The sequence below is a fragment of the Pipra filicauda genome, unplaced genomic scaffold (genome assembly GCF_003945595.2).
Source record: "Pipra filicauda isolate LSUMZ 115617 unplaced genomic scaffold, ASM394559v2 scaffold103_size3290846_pilon, whole genome shotgun sequence".
Classification (NCBI taxonomy): domain Eukaryota; kingdom Metazoa; phylum Chordata; class Aves; order Passeriformes; family Pipridae; genus Pipra; species Pipra filicauda.
Genome location: NW_024103474.1, coordinates 465,038 through 483,943, shown reverse-complemented (window position 1 = coordinate 483,943; position 18,906 = coordinate 465,038). Strand labels below are relative to the sequence as shown.

The window sequence follows — 18,906 nt, the reverse complement described above, 5'->3', positions numbered from 1 at the left end:
TAAATTTCTCTCAAGGAAGATTTATACCTTAAAAAGCTGGCCACATTTTCCAGAAGAGGTGGGTGTGTGGATTTCTTCAGACATCCTATTGCTTAGATAGGATAAGAGGGGAGTAATAGCAGCTAAAATTTATTGACATCAAATTTGGCTATCAGGATATATGGTTATCAGGTATAAGGAGACAGGACGATGTCTAAAAAGTTTTGTGTCTGCGTTGTCCCTTCAGGTGGGAAGTAATATTGTGTAGCTCTAGAAATGAGAAAACAGGCAGACAATTGTGATTTTGTAGAGGGGAAGAGCCCAGTTTTCTTCTTTCCAGTGGCTTGTTTTGCCTTACCTAGATACATCTGGTACTTGTTTATACAGTGTGTAATTAATCTATGAAATGCATTGTTGGAAGTTATCCTTGGGCCAGAAGATTAGTAGGATTCATATATAATCTGGAGCTGTAGTTACCTCATGGGGGAAAAAAAATAATTTAGAAGGGATATAAACTTTCACTCTTAAGGGCTTTAATCAGCCACTAATGACACAAGTTATGGAGAGAAACCTTTCCCTGTGGGCAGGGTTTTTTTCCATAATTATTATTTATGGGAATTTTTACACCTTCCTCTGACACCTCTAGAAGAGGCCAATGTGTGAGATGTAATAGTGGACTAGATGAACTGGAACATGCTGCATTCCAGGTGGCAACTTGCAGTGGGGGAAGGGGTAGCTGGGCAGCCTGACAGCCTGGCACTTGCCCAAGCTGCAGACTGGGGAGGTGTGTGCTGCTGTGCCCCGGGTACCACCGGGGCTGCTGCTCTGAGCACCTTCTCCATTTCGGTCAGAACTTTGTTCTTCCCTAGCCCACTGTTCTGATTTGGACTGGAAAATCCTTTTAATGTTCATATCCAGGTCTTTGCTAACCAGGTCTGTGTTCATAACCTGTAAACCAACTGTTTAGGTCCTTTTTTGCATTTTTTTTTCATTTTTGTTTTTCTCACTGCAGTGATGCAAGGCTTTCAATCCAGTGGGTAGATCAGTCAGCAATTTGTTGTGATATTACAATTCTAATATACTGCAGTTAGAAGTTGCTTGTACTCCTTTTCCTATTACTAAATGAGCAGAACTATATGAGGGTGAGAAGGACTTGGAAAATGTTCAAAGACCAGCCTTGCAGTGTGCTTTGGTAGGTAGAAAAATTACCAGAGTGGATGCAAGGCCTTCAGAATGAGGAGAAGCACAGGGAATAGAGATGCTGGGCCTCTCTACCTTAATTGCAAGTTAGATGAAGTTGCTGCAAGGGGCAGATTATGTGTCAGCAGAGTATTTGTTCCATCACAAATAGCAGCAGGGGGTGCAGATTCCATTTTCAATCATTTTCTGACTAATGTCTACTACCTGTTATGCATGCTGAGCATCCATAGATAGAATGTATCGCCAGTATGATTAGAGTTAATTAATGAATTCATTTTGCCATTATTGTGAATAGAAAAAAACATTGCTTGACATCAAGCTAACATAAGTGAAAGAAGTAAAATAGGAGCAAGAAAACCACATGTAAAATAAGGACAGGTGTACACTTTGTTTTATCTTGGCATTTTAGATGCTTTTTGTCCACTCTTAAACATGTTAAAAGTGAGATAATTCACTATTTTTCTAGATAGTTTATTTATTTTTCACCAAAGACAAGTTTCCTTTTTAAGCTTTTACTTAGTGTTTTTGTTTCCTTATTTTTATATTTAATCAGAATTTCTTTTCATGGTCATAGCTCACCCTGGACTCAAACTTAAGACCAATATATAAATCTCCTGTGCATTTTGAATGGTTGATTTACTAGGCCAGTTCTTGTAAGAATTGGAAAACTTTTTGAACAACTTCTGTAAAAGGGTTTTGAAGTGTTCATTGTGTATGAAGAAAGATTGTAAAGTGCAATAAATGTTTCTTAAACTGCTGCTCACCAATTGTGCTACAAAATTGAACTCGTACTTCATTGAATCCTTTTGTGCTTTTAAAGCAAATTGTAGTGGTTAAGTAAAACTTACTCACTGTAAAATATTGGGAACTTCTGTATTTATGGGCTCAAAAGGACTCTTTCTCTTTGCCTTAGTAGTCGCTTGAACCCAAGAACTTGCAGAAGCAGGGATGATATATTTACTGCAGTAAAAAAATCAAATAATTAAACCTCTTACAACACTTTGGAAATAGCCATGGGAGGGTTTTTTTTCATTTTCATCAGAGTACTAAACAACCCTACATTAAAATTATGCAGCTGATAAATGTTAAATACATGATTTTTGTGGATTTAAACGTCAGTAGAAATTTAAGTATTCCATTGGATCAGGACCAATGTGTTCAGTAGCTTTGGAATTTGAGCTTTGATGGAATATTTCCCTTCGATGATCTTTTGCTAACAGAAAAGGTTGCAACCTGAAACTCCTGAAAGAATCTCAGTTGTCCTGCAGCAGGTAAAGTGTGATGGACCATCTGCCATCACATTATAGTGTGCCTGTTAGCAGTGTGTAACCCTCTTCAGTACTGGTATGTGGTAGTTGTAACTAGCAGACCTCTGAGCATGATGGATGGACGGGGCCTGGAGTGGCAGCGTTTGTGGCTTATGGGACCATTTTACAGGTGGTGTAAGGATATTGTAAACTTTTACCATATATCTCCATTGAACAGGAACAAGCCAGATACCTGTACTTGCTGCTGCTGTTCTTCATTTCAATAGCAGATAGATGTCATGGGGCAGCACAGAGTTTGCTGCTTTTCTAGTCTCTTTGTTCTCTCTGGATTTCTCTGTCATCCCTACTGCTTTAGGTGCTGCAGCAGCAGGCACCAAAAATCTTCTGAATATGACAACAAACCAGAGATCACATGACATGCTGTTATACTTCTCTCCCCCCTGCCCCCCAATTTTTAACCTGTCAGCAGGTTTTAAACACCAAGGATGTTTTTAAAACACCTTTTTCTCCTGAGAATGTTTTAAATGAAGTAACAGGGTAAGTCAGGTATATAGATGGATTTGTCATCCCTCAAGTTTAGCTAGTTCTGTTGTTTACAGACATGATAAATCCTTGGGAAACTCAGCTAGTATAAAGGATAATGATGCTTCTGTTTAGAATTTGTGAAACAGGCCACTGAGAGGACTTTTTTGTTTAAAAAAGAAAATACTCTTTCAGAGGGCATTTTATTAATGAGAATTACAATACTGGAAAATCTGCTCTAGATTAGCAAAGAACAGTAACAGTGTATCCAAATGGAACTGGTTGGATAATTAAATTCATTTAATAGGTACTGAAATTTAAACCTCTTGATCCCTCTGACGTAAGCATAACTCTTAAAAGTCGTGGAACTTGATTCTAAAAGTGTAATGTGGGAGAGAAATGTTGAGACCGTGATTAAGGATTTCAGATACCCTGGGAGGAAATGTGTACAGGATTAAAACAATAGGCATTTAAATAAAGAAAAAAAAAAAGAGGGGGGAAAAAAAGAAAAAAAGAACAAACCCTCAAACTGTAGCTATGAAATATCAGAAGTAGCTTTAATAAAACCCTGTTTCTATAGGTGTGCAGCTTATACCAGCAGTAATGAAGCAACATGACTGGGATAACCTAATGGGAAAGAAAGGACACTACAGATTTAAATTGTTAAGAAACACCATGTTTTCACTATTCTTACACTCCTTTTACCTCTTCTGTATTATCTTGTCTGTTTTGACTGTATGGTCCTCTGTATTTCTGTTTTGATTTCCTGTTTTCATGTTCAGAATACCTAAAGGTCCTCATTCTATGATTTCTCATTAATAGAATATTTTTTCACTATTCTTTAGAATTGATGAAGTATGTGCAGTGTATAATATTTTCCTTTTCTTGGTTTGTAAAAAGGAAAACTGTTTACTGCATTTTAATACATCTGTTAGGAGGATTGTAGCAAATGGCTGACAGGGTGTCTGCTAAGTAAAAAGGAAAATGTTTTAGTAAGATTGGCATAAATTATGAAGTCCTGACAGTCATAATACTGAGCTATGCCTAGTTTTTGTTTGTACTAACTAAAGTTATCTCTAAACTTTTAACTGTGGTTTCTGTTTCACTGTCCCTTAAGATGCTGAAGGATGAACTTTGTGATTCAAACATATGGATTAGTTGAGAGAATAACATTTATAATAACAGTTGAAATGCCTGTGGGCAAGTATAAAGAAAAAGTACTCTGTAAAAGTAGATTATTAGCCCTAAAGTTCAGACAACATTTAAGTGTTGATCTCATCTTTTTGCCTTCCATGTTTGTATCTGACTTCTGTATCACCACTGGGTGATGCTGAACTGTACAGGTAATACATATTATCATTTAATACAGTCCCTTTTTATTCAAAGGCATTTCTATTTTAATACTCTTCAATTTATGGCGGATCTCAAAAGTTACCAACCTGTTTGAGCTTCCTCTGTCCATAAAGCTATAGCTTTCTTGGATGGAAAGGGTGTATTTTCATCTTTACTTGCTTTCATTTCCTTCTGCAGTATGTTATTTTGGAACATAATGGCAGGGCTGAGCTTGGTTACTCATGTTTTGGCTGCGACTTTTTATCCTTTTCCCTTTTCAGAATGACAGTGTCCATTTTCTCTCCATCTCTGTGTTTCAGCAGAGTTAGATGAGCTCAAAGAACAGTACTACTGACTTCTCTGTTTCTTAAAGTGCTCGTTGGGAGGAGTAGGCTGACTGCATTTAGAAGCTGAAGTTATGCATCATGTGCTCAGTTTAGTGAAATAATAATTGCCATACCTTGGAGTTTTTTGGTGTCAATAAGATTTTAAATGGGTTTTCATTAATTACTGCTACAAGTTTCTTTTCTATAAACCCATTAGAAAGAAGAAAGAACAGAACACTGTCATTTGTAGTTTGTGATGATTTGGAGATGTTATGTTCAAACACAGGCACCTAAGTGAACATTCATATTTCATGCAATTGTAGTACAGGCTTTTCCTTGAAAACTAAACATTATCTACTCTACCAGGTGCCATCAGCTGGTCATACATTATTTTCTAACCTTTTATAAAGCAGTAGATCCAGTGTTTCTGGAAGAGCGACCTTAACTTCTGGATAAATGACTTCCCGTTCTGTCTTACAGTTTTAAAGGTCAAACCTTGCTATATTTTTCTCACCCAAGCTGGGATGACTGTTTTCAGATTGCACCCTAATCTATAACACCGATTGTAAGAATATTTAGCTATAATTGCTTTCGTTCCTAGAATTCAAATCCCTTTTCATAGAATGTGAAGTATCCTTCCTCCCCTTTCACAGCTGGGGAAGTGGAGCACAGAACACTAAAGGTGCTTTGCTCGTGGTTGCACAACAGGGAAACAGCAGAGCCAGGAACAGCCCTAAGCCTTCAGTGCTTCAGCCACTACACCACCCTGTCTTCATAGGCAGATGTTCTCTGGTGGAAGCTTCACAGAAATCCACATTCCATGGGATAATTTGCTTACATATGAATATTGTAAGATAAGAGCAATGTTGTCATTTTATAAAAAATTATATGTATAAGACCAGTTAACACATTTTAAGCAGTGGCGATGCTGAGATTTTAGAGATTAAGATGGGCTGAACAATGGAGGGTTTCCCATGGTAAAAGTACTGCTGTAAATTTTTCTTCTGGTAATGTAATTAGGAAGTATTGGCTCCAGTTAATGTAACTTAAACAAAACATGTTGTCCTCGGCAAACTTGTTAAACAAGCATAGCATTTTCTAAAAAGAAAACAGGGACAATATAGTGTTTCCATGGAAACTCAGTTAAAATGCTGATTTGTGGATATGAGCATAATCAGTACTACAGTCTAATTTGATTGAATTAAGTGAAAAAGAGAGTCTTAGTTATGAAGTCAACACAGTAGAAAAGTATCTCTACACATGCAAGAGTCATATTCTTCCATCCTTATAGATTCTTTCTATCTGCATGTAAAAAGCAGGGAAATTTGTGTGGGACCATTCTCTTTTTCCTTCTGTGGTCAAGTGCACCATTTTTAATACAAAAATCAAGATCAGAATTTAAAATAAATCCACTTCATTGGAGTTGGTTATAGTTTGCTGCATCTCCAATGTGTGTTTTTTATTTCCTTTTTTTTTTTAATGAAAGGGAGAAGGGCTTCTCGCTTAGAGTAGGGCATATCAGCTCTGTACTGTGAGAGAATGGAGAAGATAATCTTTGCTTACCTTATAGACATGTTGAGAAGATTAATTCTGAAAAGGAGTATTTGTAAAATAGCAGAAAAATAAAGAATTGATTGAATTGACCTATTAGAAAATTAAATATGCTTTATAAATGTGTTACAGCAGCACTTCCAAGAGAACCTTTGTCATTTAGAAATGTCTACATTTTGGAAAGTGGTATTTAAATGTTATTTTGATGCCCAGGAATATGATAGAGACTTCAGAAATCCAGTGTGAAATGTTTCTGGAAAGCCCATCAGTATCAACTGGTCTTTGGTATATGCCTTAACAGCTATAAAAACCTGGCCTTTGGAAGGTTAACTTTACTTGTAAATCAATAATAGGTTTTCCTTTACACAATAACATAATTTCTGAAAATTCCTGCCAAAAGTCCTTTCCTTGAGTGGAGATTTAAGGCCTTTTTGTGTTCTCCAGAGCTCCATTCTGGAAGGTGCTAAGTGTTCTTATCGCATGCTGGACATCCCTTAACTCTCACAGACTTCAGTGAGCACTAGCAGTGCTCAACACCTTCCAGGCAGAAGTCCCAGCTGAATTTGCACCTATTAGGAAACTTAGTAGAAATGGAAGCTATTTTGTATGATAAATCCTTAGTTTAATGTAATACCAGACAATTACCTTTCAGAAACCTTCCTGATTTATTTCAAGGCTGTTAGATTAAAGGGATTACATCTGGTATCCATGAGACTGATTTGTCTCAAAAATTACTAATTTACAATTCCTTTAAGGAATGCTTTAAGGCTGTATTGACAGCTAAATCCTCCTAATCAGTTGTATATAAATTGTAATATACTACTTGTAGAAGCATCTGGATAACAGTTTATGTGAAGAAAGTAGGGTCCATTTGTACTTCCATTGTGAAAGTCATGTCAGCACTTACACTATTTCTAGAAGTCAATAACTCACCCAGAGAAGTTCATTTATGGTCATAACTTGGCACACAGATCTCTGGCAATGGTGACATTTTATTACAAAAAGTCTGTCAGTGCCTTTTCATTTATCAGTCTTGACATTTTTTAAAAGCCTTATTTCTTTGTTATTTTTTTGGAGTATCAATTGAAAATATTTATTAATTAGGTATTTGGCCATAAGTTTGTCAGTAGATCCGGGTTTGTATTTTGTGGCTTTAAGAAGATCGTTTCATCTTTGTGTAATGAAGCAAATAAGCTTATTTTTAGCACTATGAAGACACTTCTCAGTTCATTAATAGTCACCAGATCAGACCTAAGCAACCATTTCTGCTGGTGAGTGTGTGGGCTTATGTAGCAATTGTGAAGATAATTTCTGAAATATGGTAAGTAGACAAGTAAAATAGAAAGGTGTCATTCTATCCCTGAATATTTGACCTCTTGGATGCACATTAACTGTTTTCCAGTTCACATACTTGAACTTCTACACATTAGATAAAGCAAAAGACACGTTATTTTCCTTAATACAGTTTATTCCTGAGAGGTATAGTTAACATATCTTGATGCTTTCAAAATGGTGGCAATAAATGGTTCACATGAAATAAGTAAATGTGAAATGTTCAGATTATGGGTAATGTTAATCCATAGTTTTAGAGACTGACTTTCAAACTGAGATGTTTGTCTGTAATATACTGAATACATCTTGAATGATGGTATTTCTTTTTATTTAACTTATACAAAATAGGAGAATATGAAAAAAGAAGAAAGCTTATATTTCAGTACATTTGAGAATCTTTCAGTGTTATTAATCTAAGATTCCTTTCCATTGCAGACATGGTTTAAACCTCTAGTTCAGGATGTTCCAGGAATGCTAGTTTGTAGCTCAAATACTAGCTCCTAGTTTTGTTGAGCAAATAGGCAGCTGTGTTCTTTTCTACACAGATATTCAATAAAAATGCATTTTTGATGCAAGAATTTTTTAAAAAAGGCTTCTCTTGCAATTATACTGTTCATGGAAAAGTTTAACATGTGTCTCTTTGGCTACTACTGTTTTTTAAAATTGTTCAGTAAAAGACACAAACATGAATCAGGATTCTTTTGGGCACATACATTTTTTTGTACTGTTCTGAAACTATACATTACCACCATGTGGTTAAACAGCAAAAAGATGGTTAAATAAAGTAGCGATCTTAGAAAAATAAAAACATGAGAACTATTCTGGAACATTACGGTAAATATTTGACTTATAAAACATCTAATAGATATGGTGATGAAAGGCTGGAGACTTGTATTCATGATGAGGTATTTCTGATGTATTATTTGACTTCAAATAACATTACTCGTATTTTTAGTAATTCAAAGTAATTTTCTAATCACAGTATGGCAAACAGTTTGTAAAGAATGTCACTGTTTTTATTATAACTCAGTAAATGAGAGATCTAATACTTATTTCCAAATGGTGTGATGAAATAGAATATTGGTGTTTTCTCATTCTGTCATAAATCCAGTTTGACTAATGAGATTTCATATATTCATAGACCTTGTATACAAGGTACAAGTACCCCCAATGATAACAGGACAGGGCAAGCAGTTGGCAGTCAGTGTGTTCTGCAGGAAGAGTTGAATTCTGTAAGTCCCATCTCTCTGCTAAGATTGGGAGCAGCACAGTCTGCATGTCTTGGCCCCTTGGTCTGTAGTGGGAGGGCACTGATCTGGTAGGGGACAAATGGACAGAAAACTCCCTCCCAAGTTCATTTTGCAGTGGATGACATAATATTTATCTTTAATGTTTCACCCAAAATATTCTGCATCTGGCAGTAGGACAACTTGTACCCATTCTGCTATGATAGTATTTCAGTTTGAGAGGGGTAAACCTCTTTGGAAATAGCAATAGAAGCTTTGCCCATTTCTGAAATCACCCTTTCTCACAATGCTGAGATATGTAGAAACAGAGGGTTTTTTGTCAACATGCTTAGGTAGTTGCCAGAATGAGGTCTGAAAAGAAAATATGATCGAGGTTTGAATGTGTTGAATTATAGTTACAAGTGGAAGCAGAAAGCCCAACATCTCCTAAGAGAATCTGGTCAGAGTCTCTAAGAGTTCAGATAAGTATCCTAATTTCTGGATGTTTGTCTGAACTTTGAGCCTCTTAGGGTTCCTTAATTGCAAACTTGAAACCACAGCCTTTTGGCTGAGATTGAAATGTAAACTGGCCCTGCTACTCTATACTACAACCTCAGTTGTGAGAAGTAAAGCTTTATTTGAGCACTTGACAAGTCATGGATCGTCCCTTAAGATTTATAAATGTGCTTACAAATATATACTGTTCCTACTTTTCGTTTCAGTCATGGGCTGTACTTGAATAGCAAGGAAACACTATAAAACTAAAAATTGGTTAGGGATTTATAAAAATACCCTCATTGCTTCATTATTTTAGCATTACTGTGGTCTTCACATGCTTGCTTTCAGTCTTTACATGCTTCCTGTACCATCAAAATTCAGATATATTTGTCTGAGTATTTGCCATGCAAAGAGATTCTGGAAGAAAGTTGAAAGCTCAAAGGAATTCATAAAAGCTCTACCACCAGCAAAGTTTCCTTTGCAATGGTTCTTGCTTCCCTCTGCAAGCTACTGAAGCTTCCCAAGGCTAAGAAAAAAGAAAAATACTGCCCATCTTTCATCCTTTTTTTTTTTTTTTTGTATGTGTGTGTGTGTAATGGAATGAACCAGGTGTCAGTAGGTGTCAGGTATTTTCTAAAAGTCACAGGGAGGATACTCCAGACACCAGACAAGGCTTAACTGTGCCTGCCTCACCCTCTTCAGTTCTGGCAATCTAAGACCCTACTTTATGTTATCAATGTACTCCTTGTATTTCTCAGGAACAAAGTACCTATCTTTCCAGCAAAGTGCACTCAGTGTAATTTTGCATGCCTGATGGTTACCTTCCTCCAGGCGTAGGGGAGTTTTTCAGTTTGGGGTTCTTTTGTGTGTTGTTTCTTTGGTTGGTTTTGTTTGTTCCAGGTTTTGTCGGTTTTGTTTTTCTTTTTAAGTTAGAGATGGATTCTCAAGTACCTCCCCTGAGCTGTGCTCCTGGTACACAAAGTTTATCACGGGGTAAAGGAGTAGATTTCTGTGGGAACCCTTTGTAACAGTGTTGGCAGCACATCAGCTACTATCTTATGAAGTCTGAAATAGAGTATAACTGTCTGAATGATAATTTACAGGTAAGCTGTTTCACTCCAAGTTCCTCAGTGAAGATTCCTGAAAAAGCAATGGACTTTGAGTCAAGAGCGTCTTTTTTTTTTTAATGTTTTCACTCAATTTATATCCTTTCTGTGTTTCCTCCTGCTCCTGCTGCTACTTCATTAGTCCTCCAGAAGGAAGATATGTGTCAGGGAGTCACAGGGAGTCTGGTTTATGATGATGTTCACAGACTGCCCTCCACAGTTCAGTTTGTCAGGGGTTGGCTGCAAACCAAGCCCTTCAGTTTTCCCTGGTGGTTTGAGTTTGGATGAACTCCGGCCTCCCAGCAATCATCATCCTGCTCCCCTTTCAGCTTGGCCTCGCATCAAGTTCCCAATATCTCCTCCCTTTCTTCTTGAGCTTGGCCTCCAGGAAATTCCAGTTGCCCTTGCCTTCTCTGTATCTTGGGAGTTTCCATCCAGGCAACTGCTTCCACCACTAATTCTAAAAACCTTCTGTAAGGAAAGAGCAGGTTTGAAGTCCATGAGAAAAGAGGGAGAACTTCCACTTTTCATTGCCCATTTAAGAAGATTTCACTCATTTACATACTGCCTCACAATACCTCTGATGAAGGAAGGATTCTGGCTAAATCTTATGACACATTATGACATGTGCAAACTGTCCCCATAACAAACTGATAATTATATAGAACTCAAAAATGTCTGTGTATGTGCAGTTGTTCCAATTATTTGATGGCAAGAAGATAAATGTAAGATACCGGTAATAATACAAATTTTTTTCCTGCTTATTGCACAGAATCAAAACTACTTGATAATTTGAACTTTAAGCTTTTTTTTTTATTATTTTACATTGTATCTAGGTTAATAAAAGACTCTTTTTTTTTAACAATCTGTAAATGTTAATGAGACACTGTAATTCAAACTCGGGTGGAAAAGGTGCACATTTAAGTGGATTTCAAAGGATTTAGTACTAAAAAAAAAAGTTAAAATATTAAAATAATTAAAGGGTACCTAAATACGCAATATAGACACATTGTGAGGTTATGCAAGAGGGTTCCATGTCAGAGAAGCTACAAGTTGTAAGGACATTAGAAATTGTCACTGAGTTAAATAATAAAATATATTAAAAGCCATCCCAACAAACCAACACATTGCAGAGGACAGTTTCTGAAAAGTAGTATCTTATCCAAATGCATAATGGATACCTTATTTTGCTGGGTTAGGAATTATACTTTATCATAAGAAAAACTTTCCAGATAAGAAAACTAATATTTTTTTCATGTTATAATAAAATTCTGAGGATCTTCTATTTGAAGAGAGGAACTGAAAAATGAGTCAGGGTGAGAAGAGGAAGGTATGGGTAGAAGGGGAAAGATCACTGAGAAGGAGACTGAATGAAGCGTGAAATTTGGAAAGGGAAAACTGCATTTTACTGTGCAAGTGAACTGAACCTGGGAAGCAGTCTGGGAAGTGCACAATTGACAAGTGCTTGTTCGTATTTTTATATATCCTGCATGTGATTTAAGAGTGACTGTCACTGAGAGTACAGCTATGCTGCGTGATACTGGAGCATAAATATATTACTTATTATGTAACTATATTATTGCAGGAGAGTTCCTCTTGGAATACCTCTAATTCGTTAGCCAAGACTTCTTGAGATTGAAGGGAAAAAATATCCACATTTTCTTTTTAATTATGCTACATAACACCTATGTTTTATAGGGATTTTTTATCATCTCTGGTGGTGGGAGCCTTCCATGAATCTGTACTGGCTGTTCTTCTTGACAGCTCTGGTGTTTATTTCTCAGTATTGTGCATTGGGGTGCAATATTCAGTGTCTCATTCTTTTCCTGAGCTGAACACTGAAGACAGAGATTTTTGAACTGAAACAGATTTAAACAAAAGAAGTGCAATCAACTTTTTTAAAATATTCAAATGCGTTCTGGAATATTTCAGATTTAGTTATTAGATATTTTAAAAGATAATAATAAGAGTTAATATTAGTAGGCGGAAAGAAGAGCACCTTAAGGAGTCTAAGCTTAATACACAAAAGAAATGCAGATTGAAAAATAACCCTGCTACAAGTCTATATCCTAGATTTCTTATTTTGAAGCCAAGTTAAACCTCATTTAAGATAATTCCATCAGAAATAGGAGGCCAAAATGTTCTCAAAATGTTAGGCATCTTTTATATTTGAGAAAGATTCTTAGTCTATACCATATTCTGTGGGAAAAGAAGTGGAGACCTTAAAATATTTCTTTAACCTTGCTTTTATATAGTACAATAGTCTATAGATATTTCACAGAATGGAAATCCCTTTAGCTTTTATTACTTTTTCCTATAATTATGTATTTGAAATCTCTTTGTCAGGCTTATAGGGAGATTCAGCTCCTCTCTTGCCTGACATAAATCAGTCTAATCCATTTTCCTCTCTTATTTTAAGTAGGAAATTATTCTTTTTACTTAGAGCCTAAGTAGTCTTGTAATTCTGTGCATAGAAGTAATTTGTTGAGGAAGGCTTTCCTAATCTTTCTGTCTGTTTGCTTAACCGTGGAGATCTTGAAATGAACTCAAGCAATCCTGATCTATTCTGAGTTGTTTTCCTTCATGTTTGCCTGATAGTAAGCAGCCCTGAGCCCTGTAGCAGTTGAACACTTCCCAGTACTTCTATCCCAAAAGCAACCCACTAGAAGAGTGAAATACTACCTTCTGCCGTGGAATTGATGCATAAGGAAATTACTTATTTAATGATAATTATCGCTCAGCCAAGAATATAACTTTGTCATTCTCAACCATCTGTTATTTCATAGGGTCTGCACTGCAGAATAGCAGCTAATTTATTAAACTAAGGGAAGAAATCTCAGGGATTTAATATCTCTTTTCCATAGGCAGCATTGAAGGTATTTAACGGAATCACCTAAGAAAATTTGCTGATGCTGTTGAGACAAAAAATTGGATTTGCAATATTTGTTTGAAATGAAAGGTTTTGTTTTACATGGAGAAGGAGTTCAATACCCCTCCATCAGCTCCCATGGATTGCTCTCCTGCATGTCTCCAGCTCCAGCCCACTCTCCCCTGTGACATTACAGACGAAATGCAGCAGTGAAGACAAAACCTTTTTGCCTCATCTTGACTACTTTTTCCAGGCTGAAAAAAATAATTTTTTATCCTTTGGCCATTTTGGTTGAACCAAGCCTGCAAATGTTGAAGACTACTTTATGCTTTAAAGTGTATGTTGCACACAAAGATCGATTAGAGGTTTTGTTGTCTGTAGTTTGTTTTTTAATTAAAAATGTGGGTGTTGTCTGGGTACCTTACTGAACAATATTTAGACAAATTTCAGTGCAATTACAGGTTTTTAATCTAACCTCTGTGGTAGCTGTTACACCCAGGAGGCTAAACTAGGAATTAGTGACATGGGACATATAATTTTGAAGTTTTCCTGTTTCCCTTTTCCCCCACATGTAGCCAGTTTGTAAAACATACATTTTAAATATAGAGTGACTTGGAGCACAGGTATTTTATATTGAAGTTCTGTAGTGCTGAAGGACTAGGGAGTGCTCAGAAGAATATATTGGCTCTAAAACCTTTTGAAGAATAGCTCTTATGGCATTAAATGACCAAACCAAAAAAAGTAATCTTCTAGTTACAATGTTCTTGAAAAGCTCAGGAGGGAAAAACCTGCAAAAATGCTTTAGTATCACATCAGGGCTTGAAAAGAAAATTATTTTCCCATACACTAACACTTAATTCTTTTGAAAGTAGAGGCATTCAAATAACTTTTAGCTGAATTTTAGGAAGCATTAGTAATTTTCATTTATTTTATACTACATAGGATATAGATTATTTAGAAGCTACTCATTCCATGACAGGGAAGCTCCTGTGTGGAATTGTGCAAGAAACTCTGTTCTTTTACATCCTCGGCATAATGAACTTGATAATTTGGAAATTGAAATATTCTCAAATTTGTGAATGGCTTCTCTGCTCTGGGAGGTGAGAACTCCAAAGGGTCAACCTTATCAGGACCTTAAATGAGCAATATCTAAGTACAGCCCAGGCATCTCTCCTGTTAACAGCATATGAGATGGACATTTCCTAGGCTGACATAACACCCAGAAGTGAAATGGTTTCCTTGAGGAAAGTGTGTGTGTTTTGCCTTCATTTCACAAAAAGGGGGTGGGATGTGCAGATCACCTGAGTGCTGGGACTGAACCTAAAGGCAAACCGTAGATGAAGAAAACACATGCTGCATGGCTGTCAGACAGTGTCTTCTCGTGGACTGTGAAATTAATTCCTAGATAATAAAATGTAGCTGGAGAGAGTTTCCTCTGGTGTTTATTCAAAAACCCTGGATTTCTCTACCTACGCTCTTAAGCAAAAAACATCCACGAATTACAGATAGCAGAAAAATATTTATAACCTGCTAGAATAGGAAAATTGTTGATGTCATTTCATATTCTATTGTATCAGTTCATCACAGATTTCATTTCACAGACTTTTCCCTACCTGCTTACACAAAATAAAATACAAGCATGACATCAGCGTGTGTGTATTTGCAAAAGCAAGTGCCAATAATCTAAATGTAAGTATGTTTATAAATGATTCCTGCTGTGGACCCTAGAGGAGGAATGAATAAATGAAATTTTATTCAGTTTTCCAAAACAACTATTTTTTCTTTTTTTTGAGGCTTTGTTTTTAAACAAAACATTGTAGCAATGAATTTGCTAGGAGTTAGATTTCTGACTTTTAAGGCTTTACAACTGAAACTTTTTTGAATTCTCTCTGTTTAGGCAGGTGAGACCAGAAGAATCAACTGCCTTTGGAGCTTATGCAAACCACAGTGTATTATATCATTCTTCAATAGGAACATCAGATTAGGCCGGAAGAAAGGTTCACTGATATTTGGAAAAGCAATCCCACCTGAAATTATGAGAAATGTGTAACTTACACCCGTAGTATCATTAATAATTATTTTTTAAAATTACAATTTATTATCATTAATAGCCTTTTTCTTTAAAATTTGAAACCCAGTTATATGTGTCCGATACTTTCCTTTGACAGAACTGCACATAATAATCTTAACTTCAGGTTTTTTTCAAACAAATTTTTAATGCTTCTTTTGTTCCGCTGATGTGCCATGGGTTAAATGACCTCAAAACAAATCATCACTTGAAATGTTAACCAAATTTTCATGTTGTTTCAGCAAATCTTCATGTATTTCATCACAAAACACACAGTGTGAGTTCCCTACAGCTGTTGTATTGGTACCAGTAAAATATAAATGAAATTGGTGTGAACATAAATATGTTCAGCTTGTGGTTCTTTTATGTTAATTATGGAGACATATGCAATTTGAACGAGTTTTTTGTACAGTGTGATGAATATCTAAATCTCTAACAGCATCTTCCCGTTTAACCAGACTGTAAAGGGTTTAAAATATGACTGTGTGGTGTCTTCAGTTTAATTAGCTGTGGTTTTTTATTTCAGGGCTTACTTTCTCTTTTCATTGTAAGACTTCTTCTTTCTGAGTAATTTCAAATAATTGTTTTGAAGGAATTAAACATGCTTGGTTTATTTATTAATTTATTTTGTTTTAATTTATGTCTTTCCTAGCTGTAGGTATCCAGATGAAACTTGAATTTTTCCAGCGGAAATTTTGGACTGCAAGCAGACAGGTATATTTTGAATTTTTCTTTGTCATTGAATGCACAACAGCTTTTTAACTGTGCTGATGATCTGCAGTATTTTGTCATAAGCAAACTGTTTTAAAGAAACAATGTATTTGAAGACTAGTTCTGATTTACATTCCAGTTCCTCATTACAAAGGAGAATTCAATGGTGAATAACAGTTGCTTGATCCCACATTTATGGAGGTAATTAGAAAGATTGTTTATTTTAGACCCCAGTACATTTGTTGGCATGTTGTTTTTCTGCCTTAGAAAAGTATAAACAGTAAACAAAACTGTGATATTTATTTGCTTCCAGTAGTAGTAGAATTATCCCTTCTCACTTGCTTTTCTCTTTTAACATTCAGTAACTGAAGTATCACGTTATTTAACTAAACTAGATTACTGAGTCATGGTTGGCATTCATAGTCTTCAATAAATTTCACTTAAAACATTCAAGGGACAGAATTTATACTCATTGAAGAGGATAATCAGGTACTTTCTAAAGGTTAGGGCATGCCACCCCTACTTTGAGAATGGATTGGAACTGTACTGGTCCAGAAAAAAACCTAAAATGCAGGTGTGCCCAACCCCTACTGCAAAACCCTCCCTCTGTGAATGGTCTCGAAGCTTCCAGCACATGGAGGAGATTGTGGTGTTTAAACCAGCTGGAACTGCTACGTGTGACTGCACCTTTTCTCTGCAGGCAGGAACAGAACGGGTTTGGTGAACAGGTTTAAAATTTTCTTAGTCATTTTTAGAACCATTTTAGATAAAAATGTAATCAATAGCAGCTCCTTTGTAATTCTGCCCATTTGAATTTTTGAAATGTTTATTTTGTAATCTTTGAATGAAAAATGAAAATATTGTATTGATTTTTGATATCATCCCTAGTGTGCATCTCTCGATGGCAGATGTGCTATAAGTTGTGATGATGAAGTAAGTACTTAACAGATTTTTTTTTCCATGTATATCTCTACTGCAGTAGAACATAAATTTGATGAATTTGATTTGAACGTCTCGTGTACATTATGATCTCTTGATGTAATTTGTGATCACCTTTAATATATTACATTATTTAGATACTGAGACTTTTATGATGGCTGCTTATAGACATGCATTTAATTACAAGGTTGACACCAGTACCTAAAACACGTTGCAGTAAATTCTGTTTTGTGAATCCAGTTTGGGAAATAATTTGGAGCAGTGCTAAGGCATTTGTTTACTACTTTATTATTAACTTTAAAGAAACATAAGCAGTTTAAAGTCTTTTCAGCTTGACACCAGCAGGAGCCATGTGAGCATATGTAGAAATTTAGTAATACTGAGAACCTCGGTGATTTAGAGATTCCAAACTCTTTCTTAATGACAAAACATACTGTTGATAGGACTCAATCAAATATCACAGCTCCTCTATTGAGTCTGTTAACTTTCACACCTTCTCTCAATGACAGGAAAATATCTGTGAGCAGTTATGGTATAAATTAAAGCATTTAAAAGTAAATATTAAGTCATTAATGCAAATGGAATGGCACAATAATCAATAAATATTAATTATTATTAATAGCAAAATATTTGTAGCAAAAATAATTAATTAAAAATAAAACAAATTATCAATGTGTGTGATACTTTTGATTCTAAAATACATCCTATTAATTTGAAATCCTTTTTTCTTTTTTTTTAAGCTTTGAATTTGCTCATTTCTTCTTGGTTTCCTGATGCCTCACATTTTATTTAAATGTACTGTTTTCTTTCTTTTTCATTTTTGGTTTCTTAACCCATATTACATTCCATTACTGTTATTGTATATTGGAGCTGTGAAAATACATAGAGGGCTTGAACTTGATCAAAGTTACTGTAATTCAAATGTGTTCTCAGACCTCAGTCAACATTCTTGCTGTGTTTATTCTGGACTTTATGCCTAAGGTTTTACAAGCTCAGGGACTCTCCACCTATAGAACATTCCCCTTGAAATCTGAAGTTCACTGAACTTGAACCTTTAGGCAAACCTGAGCATGGTTCACTTCCAATACCTGTGAAATATTGTGAATTAAACCTCTTTCATACAGCTCCAGTCAATCTCAAAGCTATTATCTCGTGCATTAATCTTGTATCAGAAATCTTTTGTTTGAGATTTGCTAATGTGTTGGATGAGTAAATGCACCCTGCTGCCCTTTGTCAGTGCTGAAGTTGTTACAAACTGTTTCTTTAACACAATGCTGAACACTGAACGTTATTTATCTTGCTGGCAAGCAGTTGAATGAATGGTCCTGAATGAATATTTTTTTCCCTTCTTAATGTTTCTAAAATGGATTGAAATAGAAGCCCTCTTATCTTCACATTCCACCAAAAAGATGCAGATTCCACTTACCACTTATTTCATTATGCCTGTTTCCAATAATAATGCTAAAAAATTAGTATTTTTTAAATTTCTGAACAATGCTGGTGAATGACTCTGTCTTAGAGATTTGAGACATGGCCACTAATTCTTGAACTGAGCCAGTATTTTCCCAACAGCATGTAAGTCACAAGCTACGAAATTAAGCCTACGCTCTTTCTTGTCCAGCACAATTACTTTTATTTATTTTCTATGAAGAAGTAGTGTTTCTAAAGCACTGAATTCAGATTAATGTTTCATGCATGAGGACTGCAAATAGGTATCCTCAAAAGAGTTCTCTGTTGACTTAGCTCCTCTCCTAATAAAGTTGGTGGGAGGTTTATGGTGGACTTTGGGGACAGCAGTGTTCTGGTGTTACAGCCTCCTCATGAAATTCCACCCTTCACACACCATTGAGGTTAAGGAGCTGCCTCTTCTGAATGCATTAGCTCTGCTGGGTTCTTTGCCAGCATCATCAACTTTTCACATTGCATTTGCCAATTTTGGGCTTTCTAGCAGATCAAAGGTCGGAAATGAGTTGTTTCAA

General features: G+C 35.8%; 1 protein-coding gene across 1 annotated transcript in view; it reads left to right on the top strand.

The window, feature by feature from the left end:
• Positions 1-18,906, top strand: part of CACNA2D3 (calcium voltage-gated channel auxiliary subunit alpha2delta 3) — a 407,078-nt gene that overhangs the window by 348,155 nt on the left and 40,017 nt on the right. The window contains exons 28-29 of the mRNA XM_027728083.2: positions 15,930-15,991; positions 16,877-16,921. Of these exons, the coding sequence (XP_027583884.1) occupies positions 15,930-15,991; positions 16,877-16,921 (107 nt within the window). The remainder of the gene's footprint in view (positions 1-15,929; positions 15,992-16,876; positions 16,922-18,906) is intronic.